An 18195-nucleotide genomic window follows, 5' to 3' on the forward strand; every position below is an offset into this window, starting at 1 on the left:
CTAGTCCCGGCAGATCCATGAGGTTATCAGTCTGGGTTGGTCCATGAGGTCATCACAGTGGGCGTCATTGTGGGTGGATCCATGGAGCACATGGTGGTTTGGCCAAACAGGAAATTCCAGTTCCATAAGCACATGGTATGAGGCAAGCAGGAGATGGCAACCATCTTTAGTGTCACACTTTGATCTGAAAAAGCTCATGTAAGGTGAAATAATACACTTGAGGTTAATTAAGTGTTTGATCTTAAGGCTCTCCTCAACAAAAACTCATTCACTTTGCTTGTGCTGTAACATGCTGTGGAGTTTAGGCTTGGAATATCTGCACCAAATACACATCGTGCGAACATGGCCTTAGACAAACCCTTTAAGTCTGTTTCTTAGCAATCTTGACCATTTATTATTATTTTATTTTTTCTTTACAATTGAAAACTAAATTTCAAATGAACTCAAGATGAAAAACAAAAAGAAATAATATTTTTGGACTGTAACCAAACTGACTGGAGGAGAAATCTTTATGGCATGCAGACATGGTTATGGATATTGTACTAATCTTTTGCTGAAATCCTTTAAAAATGCATCTGAGTGATAAAAAGGGTTTTGATTTGAAAGCAAATGTTTGATTTTTTTTTTCTGCCGTCATAAAACGATGCCGCGACCTGGGCTTCATGATCCAGGATGTTCTCTGTCAGTTGAGAGATAAAAAAAAAACAAAACATGGGAGAATATCTGATAACTACAACAGAAGAGCTGCCGAGGTATTTTATATGTGGATAAATTGCAGGAAGAATGCAATGAAAAAAATATATATATATATGAAGATAAAAATACAGCTGGATTTTACTTGTCTGTGTGTAACATATTGGTTTTATTTGGCATAAAGGGAGCTATGTATATGGTAGGCTCCGAACAGTAGAGATCATGATCCTTAATGGGATCTGTACTGGAGAATGTAGCATCATTTCCCATCTGATATACATATGATACAATGTTCCCTTAGGGAGAAATGTATTTATAAGCCTTTCCATCCAAATAATAAAACTTACGGTTCATATGCTCATAAACAATTTTCTGGAGAATTACCAACAATGAAGCTCCTTGTGTTTGTACACTCCAAAGACGATCATTTTGATCTTGTATCTTCAGGTACATTTTTACCAAATGAACAGGATGGGATGACTCGAGAAAAAGATTCTACATGGCTTTGACCCTCAAAAATAAACTCCCACGGGGCCACGTTCCTACATAGCGTAAATGCTGCATCACTTTATGGTAACCAAATAACGAATTAATTCAGTACCACACAATGGTATATGGATAAAAAAAAAGTATCCTTTATTGACCATACATCCACATACATAAGAAAGGTATCAAACAGGTAAAACAAGGGACCATAAAATCCATAGGAATTCCCATACAAGCTTATTAATGATGGAGACAAAAAAACCCTGTCACGCACAATGAATAATAATTTGGGGAGGTAAAATAACCTTTTAATATGTAGTATTGCTGTAGCGTGACGCCTCCGGAAGAAGCAGTGCAAAACGCGTGTTGGGGCAGAGGGACTCCCGGGGTTCTCCATCAGCTTGTCTTGGTATGTACCAGAGAACAATTTATTAACCCTAGACGAATTGTTAGGTCAGCACTCTTAGTAGGATCATTGTGGGGGGTGCGGTATACCTTATAATTATTAGCTGTATATGCCTTGGTAGGCTACAGCAATAATTCATTATTTGGTTACCATAAAGTGATGCAATGTAAAGTGTGGTATATTACCCAAAATTTGGATTTAATGAGTTTAATGGGCATTTTTTTGTGATTATAGCGTAAATGCTGCATTTTTTTTATGGAAAATCTTCTGCATTTAATAGTTCAAGCAAAGAGGATGTGATTTCATGGAAGCTCATGACCACTGCTTATAAGGACACTTTTGAATTGCACTTTTGCTTGGTGCGTTTTTTTTTCCCTAGTCTTTTATTTGGAGCCATTAAGGCATGTAAAAATAAGTGCAGCTGCTTTTTTAAATGCAAAATTCCAGCATTTCTGTTAGAGATGGGGAAATTGAATTCCACACGAATTTTGCAAAAAATTCACATTCTGGAGATTAAAGATTTTTTATAATTCGCTCCTCACGAAATCAGCAAAATGGTGGCTAGCTGCTTCCTAGTGCTTAAAGCCTCCATTGCACACCATCTCCAGCCTGGTGTTCATTCTGGGTCAGGTTCCTGCTGTGAGCAGGTTCAGTGCACAGGTTATGGGCCTACTCGCGACCATACGTTCTCGACCTAGAGTGAACTCAACGATGCGGCACAACAGAGGTTAGGAGGGCTGGACATCAGGCAGAAGCAGTAATAGCAACAGGGATGTTTGGAGAGTTGAATGATGAAGTATGTGTTTTTCTATTTTAAGGCTATGCTCACACGTTGCTTTTTTTGCTTTTTTTCTGCAGCCAAAACCTGATCTCTTGACAGTGAAAAAGCTGCAGACATAAAGCAGGTGTTGCTTACTTTTTGGCTGATTTTCTTGCTGCAATGTTGCTGGGTTTTTTTCAGGATCCCAAAGTTCAGCGTTGCCTCCATCATACAAGCATGAACAAAGCAAGGTGTTAGGCCACCAATGCAAGACGTACGTGACAGCATAAAACACTTTTTGGAAAAAAAAAGGGCAAATTGATCAGATTATGTAGTGGGAAAAGATTTTTATGACTGAAAAAATAGTGACTATTCTGAACAGAAAAGGTAATGAGTTCCCTAAAAAATGCAGAATTGCAAATGTAAAAACAAGCCGGGGGAAGTTGAATTGGTCAGGAATAGTTTACCTAAGGCCGGGATCACACATGCGAGAAACTTGGATGAGTCTCGCATCTTAATACCCGGCACTGCCGCCGGCACTCAGGAGCAGAGCGTGCAGCTGCGTAGAAATACATGCAGCCGCACGCTCCGCTCCAAGTGCCGGCAGCAGTGTCAGGTATTAAGATGCGAGAATCGTCCAAGTTTCTCGCATGTATGATCCAAGCCTACTACATTGGCTGTGCATTTTGTAGGTGTAGGTCGGGCATTGTTTACTTTAACACATATCACTGATTTAATTAAACTGCCGTTCTCAGGTGAGGAAACCAAGACATTTTGGTTTAAACTCAGGGGTTTGGAGAGATCCAGGGGCCTAATAAAGAACATTCAATCTAGAGAAAATAACTTTTCTGCTAAATTGAATTTCCCGGTCAAATCCTTGTGATTTGGCTAATTAGAATTTCACAAAAATGAAAAATTCCACCAAATAGGAAGATAAACCCTAAGATGCTGAAGTGGTTAAAGGACTATCTCCTACAGCGCCACCATAGGAAAAATGAAGCATTACACAGTTCTCATGAAACGTTTGGACATGCTGAGTTCTTCGAGAGACTAATTTTGTAGTTAACTCAGGCTCGTGAATGGCAGAATCCTCTTGATTAAATCAGAATACTTAGTAGGGAACGTGAAAAGTAGACAATCCCTTTAATTATTGCAGCAAATTTAAAAAATGAGAGAATTTTTGCCAATCTTTTTTCCTGTAGGTCTGTGAGTGCAGACATTTGTAAGCACAGATTACACACAGTCTTACCTCAAACATCGGCTGATTAATTGGTGGGATTTTTCTCAGTCTTGTACGGTTAAATTAATGATGGCCAAGTTTTAAAATTTATGAGCGCAGCCATCGTTTTTTGTCATTTTTTAAGCAATGAAAGTGAAAAGTTGGCATGTGAAGCTCGAAGCACTTCAGGGAGTTCTGCGCAGTTCTGACTCCCCGTCCTTAAGTGCAGCTTCAAGCTGTGACTGTGGTTAATGGCCTGCTAATTGTCTTGGACTGTGTCTTGAGTTCCTGATCTGTGTCTGGTCGTTAAGGAGGCAAATGGCTGAATAAATCAGTGTAACAACAGCTGTCTTGCTGCAGTGAATCATGGCCAATGTCAAACCTTGAGAATGGGGATTGAGCTGCAACAGGGTAGGATCATTAATACAACAGGCGTCAAACAGCTGGAGTCTGATTATACTACTGTAGGCTGCACTGTGGGGCAGAATCATCATCTGTCTTACCTTAATGGACATCCAGGAGGAACTGGCCATATCTCCATCAAGAACCTACGCTCATCCTCAACAGTGAAGTTGGAGTGTAGTCCAGTTCCTTTGTACTAGAAATTCCAACGGTTCAAGAAAGGACACTTCAAGGCAAAAAGTCAGGCAGGGCACCCACACAATCTTGGTCCATATGACCTTCTCTTGAAGCAATTCAAGGATGGTACAATGCGGAAGATTTATCAAGCTAAACGCAGCAGAACTCTGGTGCAATATGCAACAAAAAACTGCTGTAGTAGCAGGTTTATTGACTGTCTTTGGCTTTCTTTAAGAGATCGGTGTTCAGGTTTCATTTGTAGGCTTCGAAGGTCATAGAGCGTTCGGTCTGTTGGGGTAGCAAGTTCCATACTACAGGGGGAGCACAGGAGAAATCTTGGAGATGGTTTTGTGAGCAGAAGACCACAGACCACAGGAGAGTCTTGTGAGGTTCTGTGATTACATAAAAGCAGTTAGAAGGATATTAGGTAGGGGATGTATGGAGTAGACAGGTTATAGGTGGCCTTCTAAGTCATTATTAGTGATTCCAACTGTATTTTCTGGGCAGTGTTAAACCAGTTGCGGGACCAGGTGTAACGAGGAAAGAAGTCTTAGCATAGGATAGGTGTAAAGTCATTCTTAAGGTAAACCATATCTACTATACGTTTTAGACATCTTCTGCTTATAGTCCAATAAGAGGGCCCTAGTCTAACATGCAAGAAAAAATGCAGAAAAATTGTAGCGCACATTTCTATCACAAATTAAACCAACTGATAGGTGGTGTAAAGACTCAACAGTAAATCAGCTGTCGGCTCTTCCATACACAGGAGCCCCTCAGTAGGTGAGTGCTTCTGTGTTCTCTGTGAGAAAGCCATTGCCAGACATATCTGGTGGCAGCTTATCTCTAGGAGACAATATGCTCAGCAGTCAGAAATTGGACATTCCAGATTGAAATTTCTTTTGACAGTAAATTTTACGGGGCTCCTTTACACATTAGATATCGGAGGGTTTGGCCAATCTGATCCTGGGACACATACCGCATGCGTTCATGATGCAAATGTGTCCAGTGTCTTCTCTTCCATTTAAATGGAGTCCAAAAGTCTCATGGGTGAATGAAGTGGTAGTGCACATGCCTGATCATGGCTTCATTCACTTCCATGGGACTAATGGTAAAAACCATTCCATCAGTCGCATACAAGTGAATGGGGTAGTAGTCGCTCATGTGAACAACGACTCCATTCACATGAGTATTTGCAATTGTCCTGAATTTACTGGAACACCTGGGCCAAAAGGGGGTAGGATTTATGTAAAGTCCAGAGGGGTTAGGACCATTCAATGGAAGGCTGGAGGATTTCTAGGAGGTGTGGGGAAGCTCCCAGGAAAGGCAGGGGCATGGATGAGGGTGGGACTTAAATGTTGGCAACTATTCATATTGTGAACTTTGGAACCCCATTCCTGTGATCGCGATAAGGGTCCCAGTGGTTGGAACCTCAGAGATCATTTTTTATGATTTGAGTCTTACATTTTAGCCCCAATTCATCATTGCCTTAGTGCCTGTTTTGCGCCTTATTTTGTGATTGCACTTAATTCATTATCCTATTTGTACCTTTTTGTAAATTCTATTTTATACAAGTTTGCCTGTTTTTTTATTTTGCTTTTATTCAGTGGTTGAGTTTAGCAATTACAGATGTTGCCTCCTGATTCATCAGTTACGACGTTATAAAAAGTTGCAAAATTTGGCATAACTTAACGCCAGTCCCTGGGGAGTTTTTTTGAGTATGCCTTTATTTTGGTACATTTTTTTGCACCATTCTGCAAAAATGTGAGACAGAAAATTATAAAAACAGTTGAAGACAAAACAAAGACCATTTTTTGACTTTGCATCAAATTTTGAAAAATTTGGTGCCAAAAATGGCAACTAATGCCCCACGATAAGACTTAAAAAAAACACTCAATTGATGAAGTGGGGGCTTTTATCTTTAATATCAGTGCACAAGTCAGCGGAAATAAAAATAAAAAGCATAAAAGTAATATTTCTGCTGGAAGATATCTGGCACTAAAGGGGTTATTGGCCACGAGGAACACACAAAGCAACATGAGTAATGCTATATTTAAGCCGCCTGCACTATATATGGTATAATGAGTGCTGATTGTGATCATTCTTTGTCAGATGTTTAGGTAGAGTGAATGGCTACCTTTTACATTCAGTCCTTCCCGGGTGAGCCGCCAGCCGGTCTCTACATGGCTCCATCAATCATAATTAGGGTTTGTTTTATGGAACATAAAGAAATGTCCTCTTACATCAAACAATGCGGGCAGAGACTGATCACCTAGGTCTGCACGCTGCCCTGTCCTCAATGTTTTGCAGTGAGTCAATGTAAATTGGTGGTTATTGTGTTCCGTTAATGTCTGCATTTATTCTCCTTGTCCACTTTAAAAGCTCTTTCAGCGGCAGCGCATAGCACCAACCGATGTGTAACATGGGTGTCGGAGGAAAATGCTTTGAATTTTAACACGATCCAATATAGGAGTGGCTGGAATGCAATTTATGGGGCTGGAACTGCTGCTGATCTTACAAAAAAAAAGAATAAACACAAGAATTGATCTTGGTATGAGTTGGTATACATGCAGCACATAAACGCATGTTCACATTGGCCATAAAACATACAAAGCCTACAAGACACAAAATGAGCAAAAACCCTGCAGTAACTAAATAAATAAAAAGCAAAAGTGCATTTAAATAACACAAAGTTCTTAGTAATACTTTTTTGGATGAAAAATAGCATATAAGCCATCCCACCGTCGACAAGGTGACTCTGATCGGGACGGTCCTACATTGTCTAATATTAAAAACCTTAACATGTGTCAGAGTTGAGCTGAATGTGTGAATAAGGGCTACTATCCTAACTCTGTCTCCAACATATCAGATCTCCGTTGTATGACAACAAGGATGAACGACATCTGCATAAAACATAATATGGACACACGGTCCTAAGGAACTAAGGAAAGAAAGTAAAATGAAAAGTTTTGAAAGCATTTAAAAAATTGATCTCTTTAACCCTTTTCAAGCAAAAACAAAAAAATCATATGCTCTTAAGGTTACATTTTTACAAATTTATTGATAATACATATTCCATGCAAAATCCTCCACAGGCTTCAGTGCACATCACGACCACTGGGCGGCCACATATGGACGCATATAGCGTAAACGTCTCCCTAGAGCCTATGGCACAATCAATGTTTTTTTTTAAAAAAAGATAGTCATCTTGCACAGGATATATTGAACCAACAGGAAAAGTATGAATGGATATATGTATTTTTTAATATAAAATATAAATAGGGTGAAAAGTTTTTTGTAAATAATGAATCTTGTCCCAAATGGCAAGGCCTTGTACATCTTGCCTATGTAAGAATTCTTTTGGACATTTTTTTTTTGTACGGTCTGTTTAAAGGGGTTTTCTCTTCTATCAACTGGAAAGGTGAGAACTTATCGATTAGTGACCGATCTGACCGGTCGGAAGAATAGGGAATTTTTAACCCCCAATGGGTCACCTTTATCTTTATTAGAATCGAGTAATGGGTCAGATGCCTGACCACCACTCGATTCATTCTCAATGGTGCCCCAGCGCTCCCTTTACCTGCAGCATGCTTTACCTGTGCTCCATACATTTCTTATGGGGACAAAAGTTCTGCCAATCGGTAAGATCTCTCCCCCAATCAATAAGTCTTTAACTATCCTGGGGATTGGGAATAACTTGTTTTCACCAGATAATCCCATTCCCTTCTTAATACACGTTTTCGACACCCTCCCTATCTCCTAAAGCAGTGGTCCAAGTTCTCCATACAGTATAGTCCATGATTTAATTACAAAGTAAAGTTGGGAGTAAACCTATAAACCCATGAAAGTTTCCCTGAAAGGCATTACTTGCACGATCTATTGATTTTTTTCAGCATTTTGAAATGTAATCTTATATCAAAGTAATGAATTTGTGTTTTGTCTTCTTTTTTTCACCTTCCAGGTCCCAAATTTTATCAACACCACTCTGCCACCACATGAACAGGTCACGGCTCAGGAAATCGACATTTACTTCAGACAGGAGCTTATATATAAAAGAAACGAAAGGATGGCCAGAAGAGTTATGGGTCTTCTGAGAGAAAACCAGGACAAGAGCTTCTTTTTTGCCTTTGGCGCAGGTATTGTAAGACTTTGCATCATATCATAGAAAAATATGTAAAAAGTAGTTTTTGTTCACATGGGTGCTATCAATTTAGTTAATAACTGCCATATGTGCCGAATTCATCACACAACTGGTCTAAATGACATTCAGTAGACCACATTGACTTACAAAGGGTCTTTCGAGCTTCCATTGAGGCTTTGTAATATTAAAGGCGAGAATAGCGTTACATCAAATGAGATGGAATCCTTGACGGAACGACCAATCACAGGATCACTGTTCACAGGATTCACCTCTTCTACTAGGAGTTGTAAGTTGAAATCTTCATGATGGTTTTTCTTAGTCTATGTAGAAACAACAACCAAGGAGAAGATCCAGTCGATACATTTCACTAGTTTTTTTCAGTCTTATTGGGTCTTATTAGTGTACGGTATTTACACATTTCTTTAATGGAATATAGCAAAAGGAAGTTTTGGTATTCCTAAAATTTACCATTCCCTTATTTGGGTCCACCAAATACAAAGGGGATATAACAAATGTCCACTTATGGCAGCTGTTCAGTCAACAGCCGTCTCATATGTATGGTTGGCCTAAAAAATTCTTATAGTTTTATCAAGCCTTTGACATGTCATAGTAATATGTCCGAAGTTTCGAACTGTGATGGTGATGCTGAGACCTCCATACCTTTCACTAATGTAAAAGGGTAGAAGCACTGATTGCTGCGCCCCTTAAGATTTAATTTGTTTTTTAACGTTCTTGAGACAGTTGAACAAGTCAATAGTCAATAGATCTTTACACCACATACTTGACTTTCTATGGTAAGTTTAGGAAAACCCAATCAATGCTAAAATAGGAGAAGGAAGGAGAAGAAGAAAAAGAAGGCGTTGGGAGGAGTAGCTCTTCTGGTTGAGAATCTACCGTAAATTGGATAGTCACCTCCAAAGGTCAACTATTGTTTCATAAGACTTTTGAGTTTTGACATGTCATAGTGACTTGTCAGTAGTTTTTTTTTTAAATTTATTAAATTTTCTATAGTAAATTCTTAAATATAATTTTCTCTTTTTTTCTGAGTCTCCCCTGCTCCCAAACCTACAACTTTCAACATAGCAGGCATGAGCCACAGACTTGTTGAGACCTCACTTATATCACTAATCGAAGGGTCAGAAGCACTGAGTGGTTTTCCGCTTTGACTTTGATTGGGTTTTTCTCAGCTTTCTTTGATTATCTCCATGTCTGGTGTACAGATACACACACACACACACACACACACACACACACAGTGCTTGCTCAGCTCTGTGAGGAAACTTAAGGCCCCGTCACACACAGCGATTGTCCTGGGCCATTTTTGATCTCCAGTCTCCCGCTGGCCAGCACGCATCGCTGCATGTGGCAGCGAGAGACCAGCGATCAGCGACACTGGGCGCTGGTTTCTAATGTAAACATCGGGTATCCAAGAGCCGCGGCTCCTGGATACCCAATGTTTACATTAGAAACCCACTTGCTCGCTGGTCCTGATCGCTGGAGGGGCTGCCTATGTGACAGCTCACCAGCAATCAGCCTAACGATGTCCCAGCGATCCCATCCATGTCGGATTGTTGGTGGGATCGCTGGGACATCGTTATGTGTAACGGGGCCTTTAATCAAACCCAGCCAAAGACAATGTCAGGGAACAGTGCTTGTGTCACTTCATATTATTGATCAGTGGAGGGAAGTAAACTCAATTGTGAGTCAAATTTCCTAAATTCATGGTTCAAGGTGCATATTAATACTTTGAGCTTCGATTAGGAAAACACTCTCATCAAATTTTTAGGAGCAATTATGCAAAACTTTTGAATTTGAATTTTAAATGATCTGCTGATCTCTAATAATTGACTAAAACTTCTGACATATCAAAACTTTAATGAAACTAAAAGTACTCTGGTGGCCATATATCTAAGATAACTCTCATCCAAATGAGTTACTCCTCCACCCAACTCTCCTATAAACATGAAGAAGAGGCCTAGTGTACAGGTATATTTATTGGCAGAGGAAAATCAGCAACCCTTCTGGCAGCAGCCTATTTCCCATGAACGCAAATTCCCACAATCTATACAACTATCATAATGACCCTAGACTTCTGAGACATCAGTTTGACTAGGTCAAATGTGCATATTTATGAGGGAGATGATGACATAACCTCAAGACACCATCTACACCAATCACCTTGGGAGAAATGAAATATCTAGTCAACAACATCCACTGTTTCTTGACAGATATTTGAATTTTGTAAAATCCTTCCAGAAAAAGCAAGCTCTTGAGAACTAAATATCTATGAGGTTAACACAGGCAACTTTAAATATTGGGCGGGAAGACTGATAAACTATCATGCTACAATAACTAAGTGCCTCATCTTCAATAATGCAGGGCACACCGGAAGCCAAAAACCAGGAGGGCAGATGAAGGGAAAAATTGCAGGTCTGAATCTGCACACAAGATATAGGTAGCATAAAGTACAGTAGATAAAAGCCTAATTTGAACAGTCTCTAAAAATATTTTATACATCTACCGCAAATTGGGTTAACCAGTAAGTAGCAAGTAGAGGGCTAACCAGCAGGTCTGATGGTTTGTAGAAACACAGGAGTTTGCAAAGATGAAAGCAGCATAGTGAATAGTCTCTAAATATCAGTACATGTTGCTTACTACAAGCGATGGGTTAACCAGCAGGTAGCAAGTGGTTGGTTAACGAGTAGCAACTAGTGATAAGCGAGTATACTCATTTCTCAGGTTTTCCTGAGCATGCTCGGGTGTCCTCCGAGTATTTTGGCATGCTCAGAGATTTAGTTTTTGTCGACGCAGCTGCATGATTTGCGGCTGCTAGACAAGCTGACTACATGTGAGGAATGCCTGTTTGTTAGACAATCCCCTCATGTATTCAGGCTGTCTAGCAGCCGCAAATCATGCAGCTGAGGCACCAAAAACGAAATCTCCGAGCACGCCAAAATACTTGGAGACCACTCAAGCATGCTCGGGAAAACCAGAGCAATGAGCATACTTGCTCATCACTAGTAGCAACACAACATATTACAGTCTCAGCTCTCAGACACAGGATTATGTCGAAGTAGGCCTTAAAAAGCTGTGAAACATGATATCAATGAGGAACCCTGGCCACTTGTAAGACCTGACATGGAGCAAAGCATGATGCTTACTGTAAGCGATGGGTTAACCAGCAAGTAGCAAGTGGTGGGTTAACCAGCAGGTCTGATGGTTTGAAGAAGTCACAGGAGTTTGCAAAGATGAATGCAGCATAGTGAATAGTCTCTAAATATCAGTACATGTTGCTTAGTACAAGCGATGGGTTAACCAGCAGGTAGCAAGTGGTGGGTTAACGAGTAGCAACTAGTGATAAGTGAGTATACTCATTTCTCAGGTTTTCCTGAGCATGCTCGGGTGTCCTCCGAGTATTTTGGCATACTCAGAGATTTAGTTTTTGTCGATGCAGCTGCATGATTTGCAGCTGCTAGACAAGCTGAATACATGTGAGGAATGCCTGTTTGTTAGACAATCCCCTCATGTATTCAGGCTGTCTAGCAGCCGCAAATCATGCAGCTGAGGCACCAAAAACTAAATCTCCAAGCACGCCAAAATACTCGGAGACCACTCAAGCATGCTCGGGAAAACCAGAGCACTGAGCATACTTGCTCATCACTAGTAGCAACACAACATATTACAGTCTCAGCTCTCAGACACAGGATTATGTCGAAGTAGGCCTTAAAAATCTGTGAAGCATGATATCAATGAGGAACCCTGGCCACTTGTAAGACCTGACATGGAGCAAAGCAAAGGGCAGCAGCCTTAGGGGAAGGAAGTGGAGCCCGGTCCTGATGATGTTGCAGGTCAGTCTTCAAAGTAGTAGATTACTTCAAAGGGATAACTCTTGACTTTAGGTCAACTTGCTGAAAGAGAAAGACAATGCTGCAATCTTGATTAAAAACACATAAAAGTATTAGGAAAAAGGCTAAGAATTGTGACTTGAGAACCATGGAATCATGTTTGTAGCCCGGACTACCACAACTTTACGAACCATTAAGATCAAATGTCCTACAGATATGGTGGAGTTGACCATACACCAAATAGTCTCAGACAACTATTTCTCATGTATGAATCCATCATGCATGAGAAGTTTAATGGGGAGAGGGAAATAAATTACTACAAAACCCTTTAGACAGTGACTTATCTTCTACTGGATTCTTCTGTTGCCTGAATTTTCGAGAGGCCATAATTCACATGCTGCCAGAACTGGTGGGCTGCATCATCGTTGATCCTATGTATAGGGCCAAAGTAATCGGAGAAAGTAGTGGTAGATTATTGCTTTTTTTCAGTAGAAAACCATATGGGGAATGATACTTTCAAGGCTTACCAATCCTTTGAACTGAACTTTTTACCGCACTTTTTGCTTTTGGGGGTCAGTAGACCTTTAAGAACAATGTTCTTGCCTAAGAACGTTAGGGACAAAAGGAAAGGAAATGTTATGGCTGTCAGAGGAGGCAGAACATGACCCACTGATTGAAAAACCAACTCAATATCAAACAAAACTGTTCTTTCTTTGTCTACCATATTTACTAGAATGACGGGGGGAGAAAAAGATTATTCATAAAGCAGCCAAATTTTGCTTCCTGCCATGGAAACTATTTTATTTTTTGTTATCGAGCCCCAAGGAAAGAAGATGGCCTGCCAAAAAAACAATGAGCTGCTGAAAGTAGGATTAAACTCAGGGTTACCCACTTCAAAGGCAGTAATGTTGGAGTCCACTTGTGAATTCTAATCAGACGTCCAGAGCTGACTGTAAAGGAAGATTATACCCCCATCTCTTTGAGATGGTAACAGCCATCATTCACAGGGCCACTATCTCAGCTGGAGGTGCCATATGCAAATAGGGGTGCATGGTGTGGTTCATGTTATACATTTACTGGATTACAGGACTTGACAAAATGTTTCCCCTTTCATCTCCATCTTGCAGACAAAGATTTTTCTGTTCCCTGTTAGTCTGAAGGAAGCCATACAGGCAGAGCCATTAATATTAATTATAGAATTAATTCCGAAAACGTTCACACACAGAACGTTTCCTTGTTAGGATTATAGGAGCAGCGCCATAGACATGTGTGATTCCTGGAGAGCCATCCAGACTTTCACAAGAGCTTTCATTCTAAGGGGAAGCAGCCGTTATCTCACAGAGGGGCCAGTTGGGAACTTCCGAGCCTTTACCGTTGACCTTGCACTGCTCATTGTAGATGAACTGCGAGTTCTGACTTAAAGGGGTTGTTCATCTTTTGTTTTTTGTTTTTTTAATAAATGTGCTTGGAATATGGTTTTGTGGCACTTTCTAAAATATAAGTATTAGAGGTTCTCCTCCTGTATATGCTGTACAGCTTTATTGTTCTCAGCATGGCCACTGATGGAGGAACATGTGACCAGACCCCTCCCACCAGCCTCATCCAATTGGAAAACAGAAGTGTTTCCTATTGGATGAGCCTGATGGGCGGGTTTGGTCACATGCTCCTCCATCAGCGGTCATGCTGAGAACAGGAGAGCTGTGCAATGAGAAAGGAGGGGAACCTCTAATGTTTATATATTAGTAAGTGCCACAAAATCATATCACATCTGTTCAATTAAAGCTAAAGTGGACAATCCCTTTAAGTGTAGAACGCAGATTGCTCATTGGCCAGCAGCCATTTTTATCATCCCTGCTCCTATCACATAGTCACAGAGTCACCATGACTTCATGAAAGTACATAATCAGTTCAATCATTGTCCTTTCCATTTTCCCTTTTTTCCCCTTTGGTCTTTTCATACTTTGTGTACGGCAGACTGAGAGTGAATACATTGAAAGATCCGCAATCATTGAATTTAGAAGGATCTGGGGATAATGCTTTTTATATGCAGTAAGTATCTCCAGATTTACCAGCTGCTTAGCCTCCACCTTCCTATAGCAGTAAACATGAATGTTTGATCATCAGAACTCTTCTGGTTATCCATCCACATAGAAGGATGAAGCTCCAGTCGTTAGTAATTTGAGATGAGAGTAAGAATATGAAGCAAATTGAATTCATGTCGAATTTTTACGAATTTATTGAGCCTGGAGAATTCAAACAGTTTGCGAGAGGACGTCACAATTCACAGCTTAGCCGTAGAGATAGGTAGAGGAAGCCCTTAAAACTGTACATATAATGAACGTCTCACCAAAGATGATACGCCAGTACAAAAAATGCTTAGAAAATTTGAAAAATTCAAGTTGAAAAATTTAGCGACAAATGGTGTTTTCACACCAGTTTGTATCCATTCTGTCAAATGTCACTTCTTAACCCCTTTATTATTTCAAATTCCCTTACTTTTTTGCCAGCAGTTTGTGGAAAGGAATGGAGGTAACTGGGTGGTATTGACCCTTTTGCCCCATTATATACCGACACTGGGTATGAAATATAGAGAGTTTACCTGTGAAATAGCTGTAGCCACATACAGTGCATTATGCAGGGAAGGATAGGCCTTCATTGTCAGGTTGCCAGTTGGGGCTTAGCATCACATATGTAAAAAGAACTGTAATACAGCACAGCCTTGTAGGACGTGACTGTGAATTTGGCAGCAGTTCCCATCACCTGCTTTAATTAGGCAGCTAGTTATTTCACATATGTATTTTCTTATTTCACTTTAATACCTATTAAAAACGTTAACTGTGAATAGCAAAGTATGAATGATGCACTAAAATCGCAGATTGACTTCCAGAATTGGAGGTAGTTTATTAAAGAAGCCCTCCTCCTCCTCTTCCTCCTCCTCCTCCTCTTCCTCCTCATTCTCCTCTTCATTCTCCTCTTCCCCCCAGTAAAGTTTTTAGCCTCTTAATATATTGCAGTCATCATATTATACAGCACTGTGTACATACAATTGATCATTTTGCCTTTCTACCCAGCTAATTCTTCTCTTTTCTCTGCTCTTTTTAGAAACAGGAAGTCTCTTGTCCCTGATTTTATCATCCCCCTCGTCAACTCCTGATTCAGTTTAGCATCTGTGGCCGGTGCCCCTCCTCGCTCCATGCGGGGATGCCGACGTACTCACCGCTGCAATCACAGTAGCATCCCTGCTTGACTCTTCCTCCTTCCTCACTCAGTGCACGCCGCTCTGCCTTCTGGCATTGCGCATTAGTGCACGCTTGCACCCACTCCCCCTGCTCTGAAATGGGCAGCGTGTGTGGTAAATGCACCTAGGCATTTAGTTAATGTGAACACCCTCAAGCCAATAGCTGGGAGGCATCTAGTATATAAGGCACCCTCCCCAATAGGGAGGTGCTTGAGCAACCCCTATAGTTAATGTTTGGTGTGTTGGTGTGTGCAACTGTATGTTGCCAAGTCCCCGTTCCTAGTCTGTTAAAGCTGTTCCTGTATCCTGTGTTCCCATTATAGTTATACCCTTCCTTGTTCAGTCCTTGTAGTCCTGTGTAGGTTACATTACCCTGTAGCCACGTCTGCTGTGTCAGTACCCAGTGGCCGCATCGGTAGTACCTGAACTGTTTTCCAAAGACCTTTCTATCTGTACCTGTCCCAAGTGGCTGTCCTGTCTGCTATCCAGAAACTGCACAATTTGAACCTGTCCTTAGTGACCGTCCTGCCCTGTCTAGTCTTCACTATTCGTATTAAGGGCTTTGACCCTTGAGGTCAGATGCTACTGCTGGACGCCACCCTGGAATGGCACCTGGCAGCTATCTGCCGCACAAGCCTGACCTCACCACTAGAGGCTCCAGTGGACACCAAGATAGCTGCTTAGTTATGTTCCTCCAGAGTATGTCAGGTCCGGGTCACATTGGGTCCATGAACCACGTGGGCCACCTGCAGGAGTGATACCTAGCTGTTCCCTCCTCCCCCTACCAGGGATTTTTGCAGTGACTCATGACTCATACAGGGAAAATTGCCCTCCTCTTTCTACATAGAGCATAGAAGGATTAATTAGTCAGCATTAGTCAGTTTTTAATATTTTGATGTCATATACCTAACAGAAAAGAGAAGAATTAACTGGGTAGAAAGGCAAAATGAGCAACTGTAAGAACACAGTGCTGTATAATGACTGCTTTGATGGGACTACTTCTTTAAATCATCATCCGTAAGGTGCAGTCATCTATCTATGTGAAAACTTACAATTCTAGGAGGTCTCTAAATGTTTATTTAAATGAGTCATATTATTGGGAGCAGATAGAAAGATAGATGGATAGATAGATGATAGATAGATAGAGTTGTGGCCAAAAGTATTGACACCCCTGCAATTTTGTCAGATAATACTCAGTTTCTTCCTGAAAATGATTGCAATCACAAATTCTTTGGTATTATTATCTTCATTTAATTTGTCTTAAATGAAAAAACACAAAAGAGAATGAAGCAAAAAGCAAAACATTGATCATTTCACACAAAACTCCAAAAATGGGCCAGATAAAAGTATTGGCACCCTCAGCCTAATACTTGGTTGCACAACCTTTAGCCAAAATAACTGCGACCAACCGCTTCCGGTAACCATCAATGAGTTTCTTACAATGCTCTGCTGGAATTTTAGACCATTCTTCTTTGGAAAACTGCTCCAGGTCCCTGATATTAGAAGGGTGCCTTCTCCAAACTGCCATTTTTAGATCTCTCCACAGGTGTTCTATGGGATTCTGGTCTGGACTCATTGCTGGCCATCTTAGAAGTCTCCAGTGCTTTCTCTCAAACCATTCTCTAGTGCTTTTTGAAGTGTGTTTTGGGTCATTGTCCTGCTGGAAGACCCATGACCTCTGAGGTAGACCCAGCTTTCTCACACTGGGCCCTACATTATGCTGCAAAATTTGTTGGTAGTCTTCAGACTTCATAATGCCATGCACACGGTCAAGCAGTCCAGTGCCAGAGGCAGCAAAGCAACCCTAAAACATCAGGGAACCTCCGCCATGTTTGCCTGTAGGGACCATGTTTTTTTCTTTGAATGCCTCTTTTTTTCTCTTGTAAACTCTATGTTGATGCCTTTGCCCAAAAAGCTCTACTTTTGCCTCATCTGACCAGAGAACATTCTTCCAAAACGTTTTAGGCTTTTTCAGGTAAGTTTTGGCAAACTCCAGCCTGGCTTTTTTATGTCTTGGGGTAAGAAGTGGGGTCTTCCTGGGACTCCTACCATACAGTCCCTTTTCATTCAGACGCCGATGGATAGGACACTGTTGTACCCTCGGACTGCAGGGCAGCTTGAACTTGTTTGGATGTTAGTTGAGGTTCTTTATCCAACATCTGCACAATCTTGCATTGAAATCTCTTGTCAATTTTTCTTTTCTGGCCACATCTAGGGAGGTTAGCCACAGTGCCATGGGCTTTACACTTCTTGATGACACTGCGCACGTTAGACACAGGAACATTCAGGTCTTTGGAGATGGACTTGTAGCCTTGAGATTGCTCATGCTTCCTCACAATTTGGTTTCTCAAGTCCTCAGACAGTTCTTTGGTCTTCTTTCTTTTCTCCATGCTCAATGTGGTACACACAAGGACACAGGAGAGAGGTTGAGTCAACTTTAATCCATGTCAACTGGCTGCAAGTGTGATTTAGTTATTGCCAACACCTGTTAGGTGCCACAGGTAAGTTACAGGTGCTGTTAATTACACAAATTAGAGAAGCATCACATGATTTTTCGAACAGTGCCAATACTTTTGTCCACCCTCTTTTTTATGTTTGGTGTGGAATTATATCCAATTTGGCTTTAGGACAATTCTTTTTGTGTTTTTTTATTTAAGACAAATTAAATGAAGATAATAATACCAAAGAATTTGTGTTTGCAGTCATTTTCAGGAAGAAACTGAGTATTATCTGACAGAATTGCAGGGGTGTCAATACTTTTGGTCACAACTGTAGATAGATAGATAGATAGATAATGGGTGGCATGGTGGATCAGTGGATAGCATTGCAGA

At 40.8% G+C, this 18195-nt stretch overlaps 1 protein-coding gene across 1 annotated transcript in view; it reads left to right on the forward strand.

Moving 5' to 3' along the window:
• Positions 1–18195, forward strand: part of TRABD2B (TraB domain containing 2B) — a 339205-nt gene that overhangs the window by 157762 nt on the left and 163248 nt on the right. Inside the window, exon 4 of the mRNA XM_073544369.1 lies at positions 8102–8276. Within this exon, the coding sequence (XP_073400470.1) occupies positions 8102–8276 (175 nt within the window). The remainder of the gene's footprint in view (positions 1–8101; positions 8277–18195) is intronic.

Source organism: Dendrobates tinctorius, unplaced genomic scaffold (assembly GCF_039654945.1).
Source record: "Dendrobates tinctorius isolate UK_male_01 unplaced genomic scaffold, ASM3965494v1 ptg000138l, whole genome shotgun sequence".
NCBI classification, from domain to species: domain Eukaryota; kingdom Metazoa; phylum Chordata; class Amphibia; order Anura; family Dendrobatidae; genus Dendrobates; species Dendrobates tinctorius.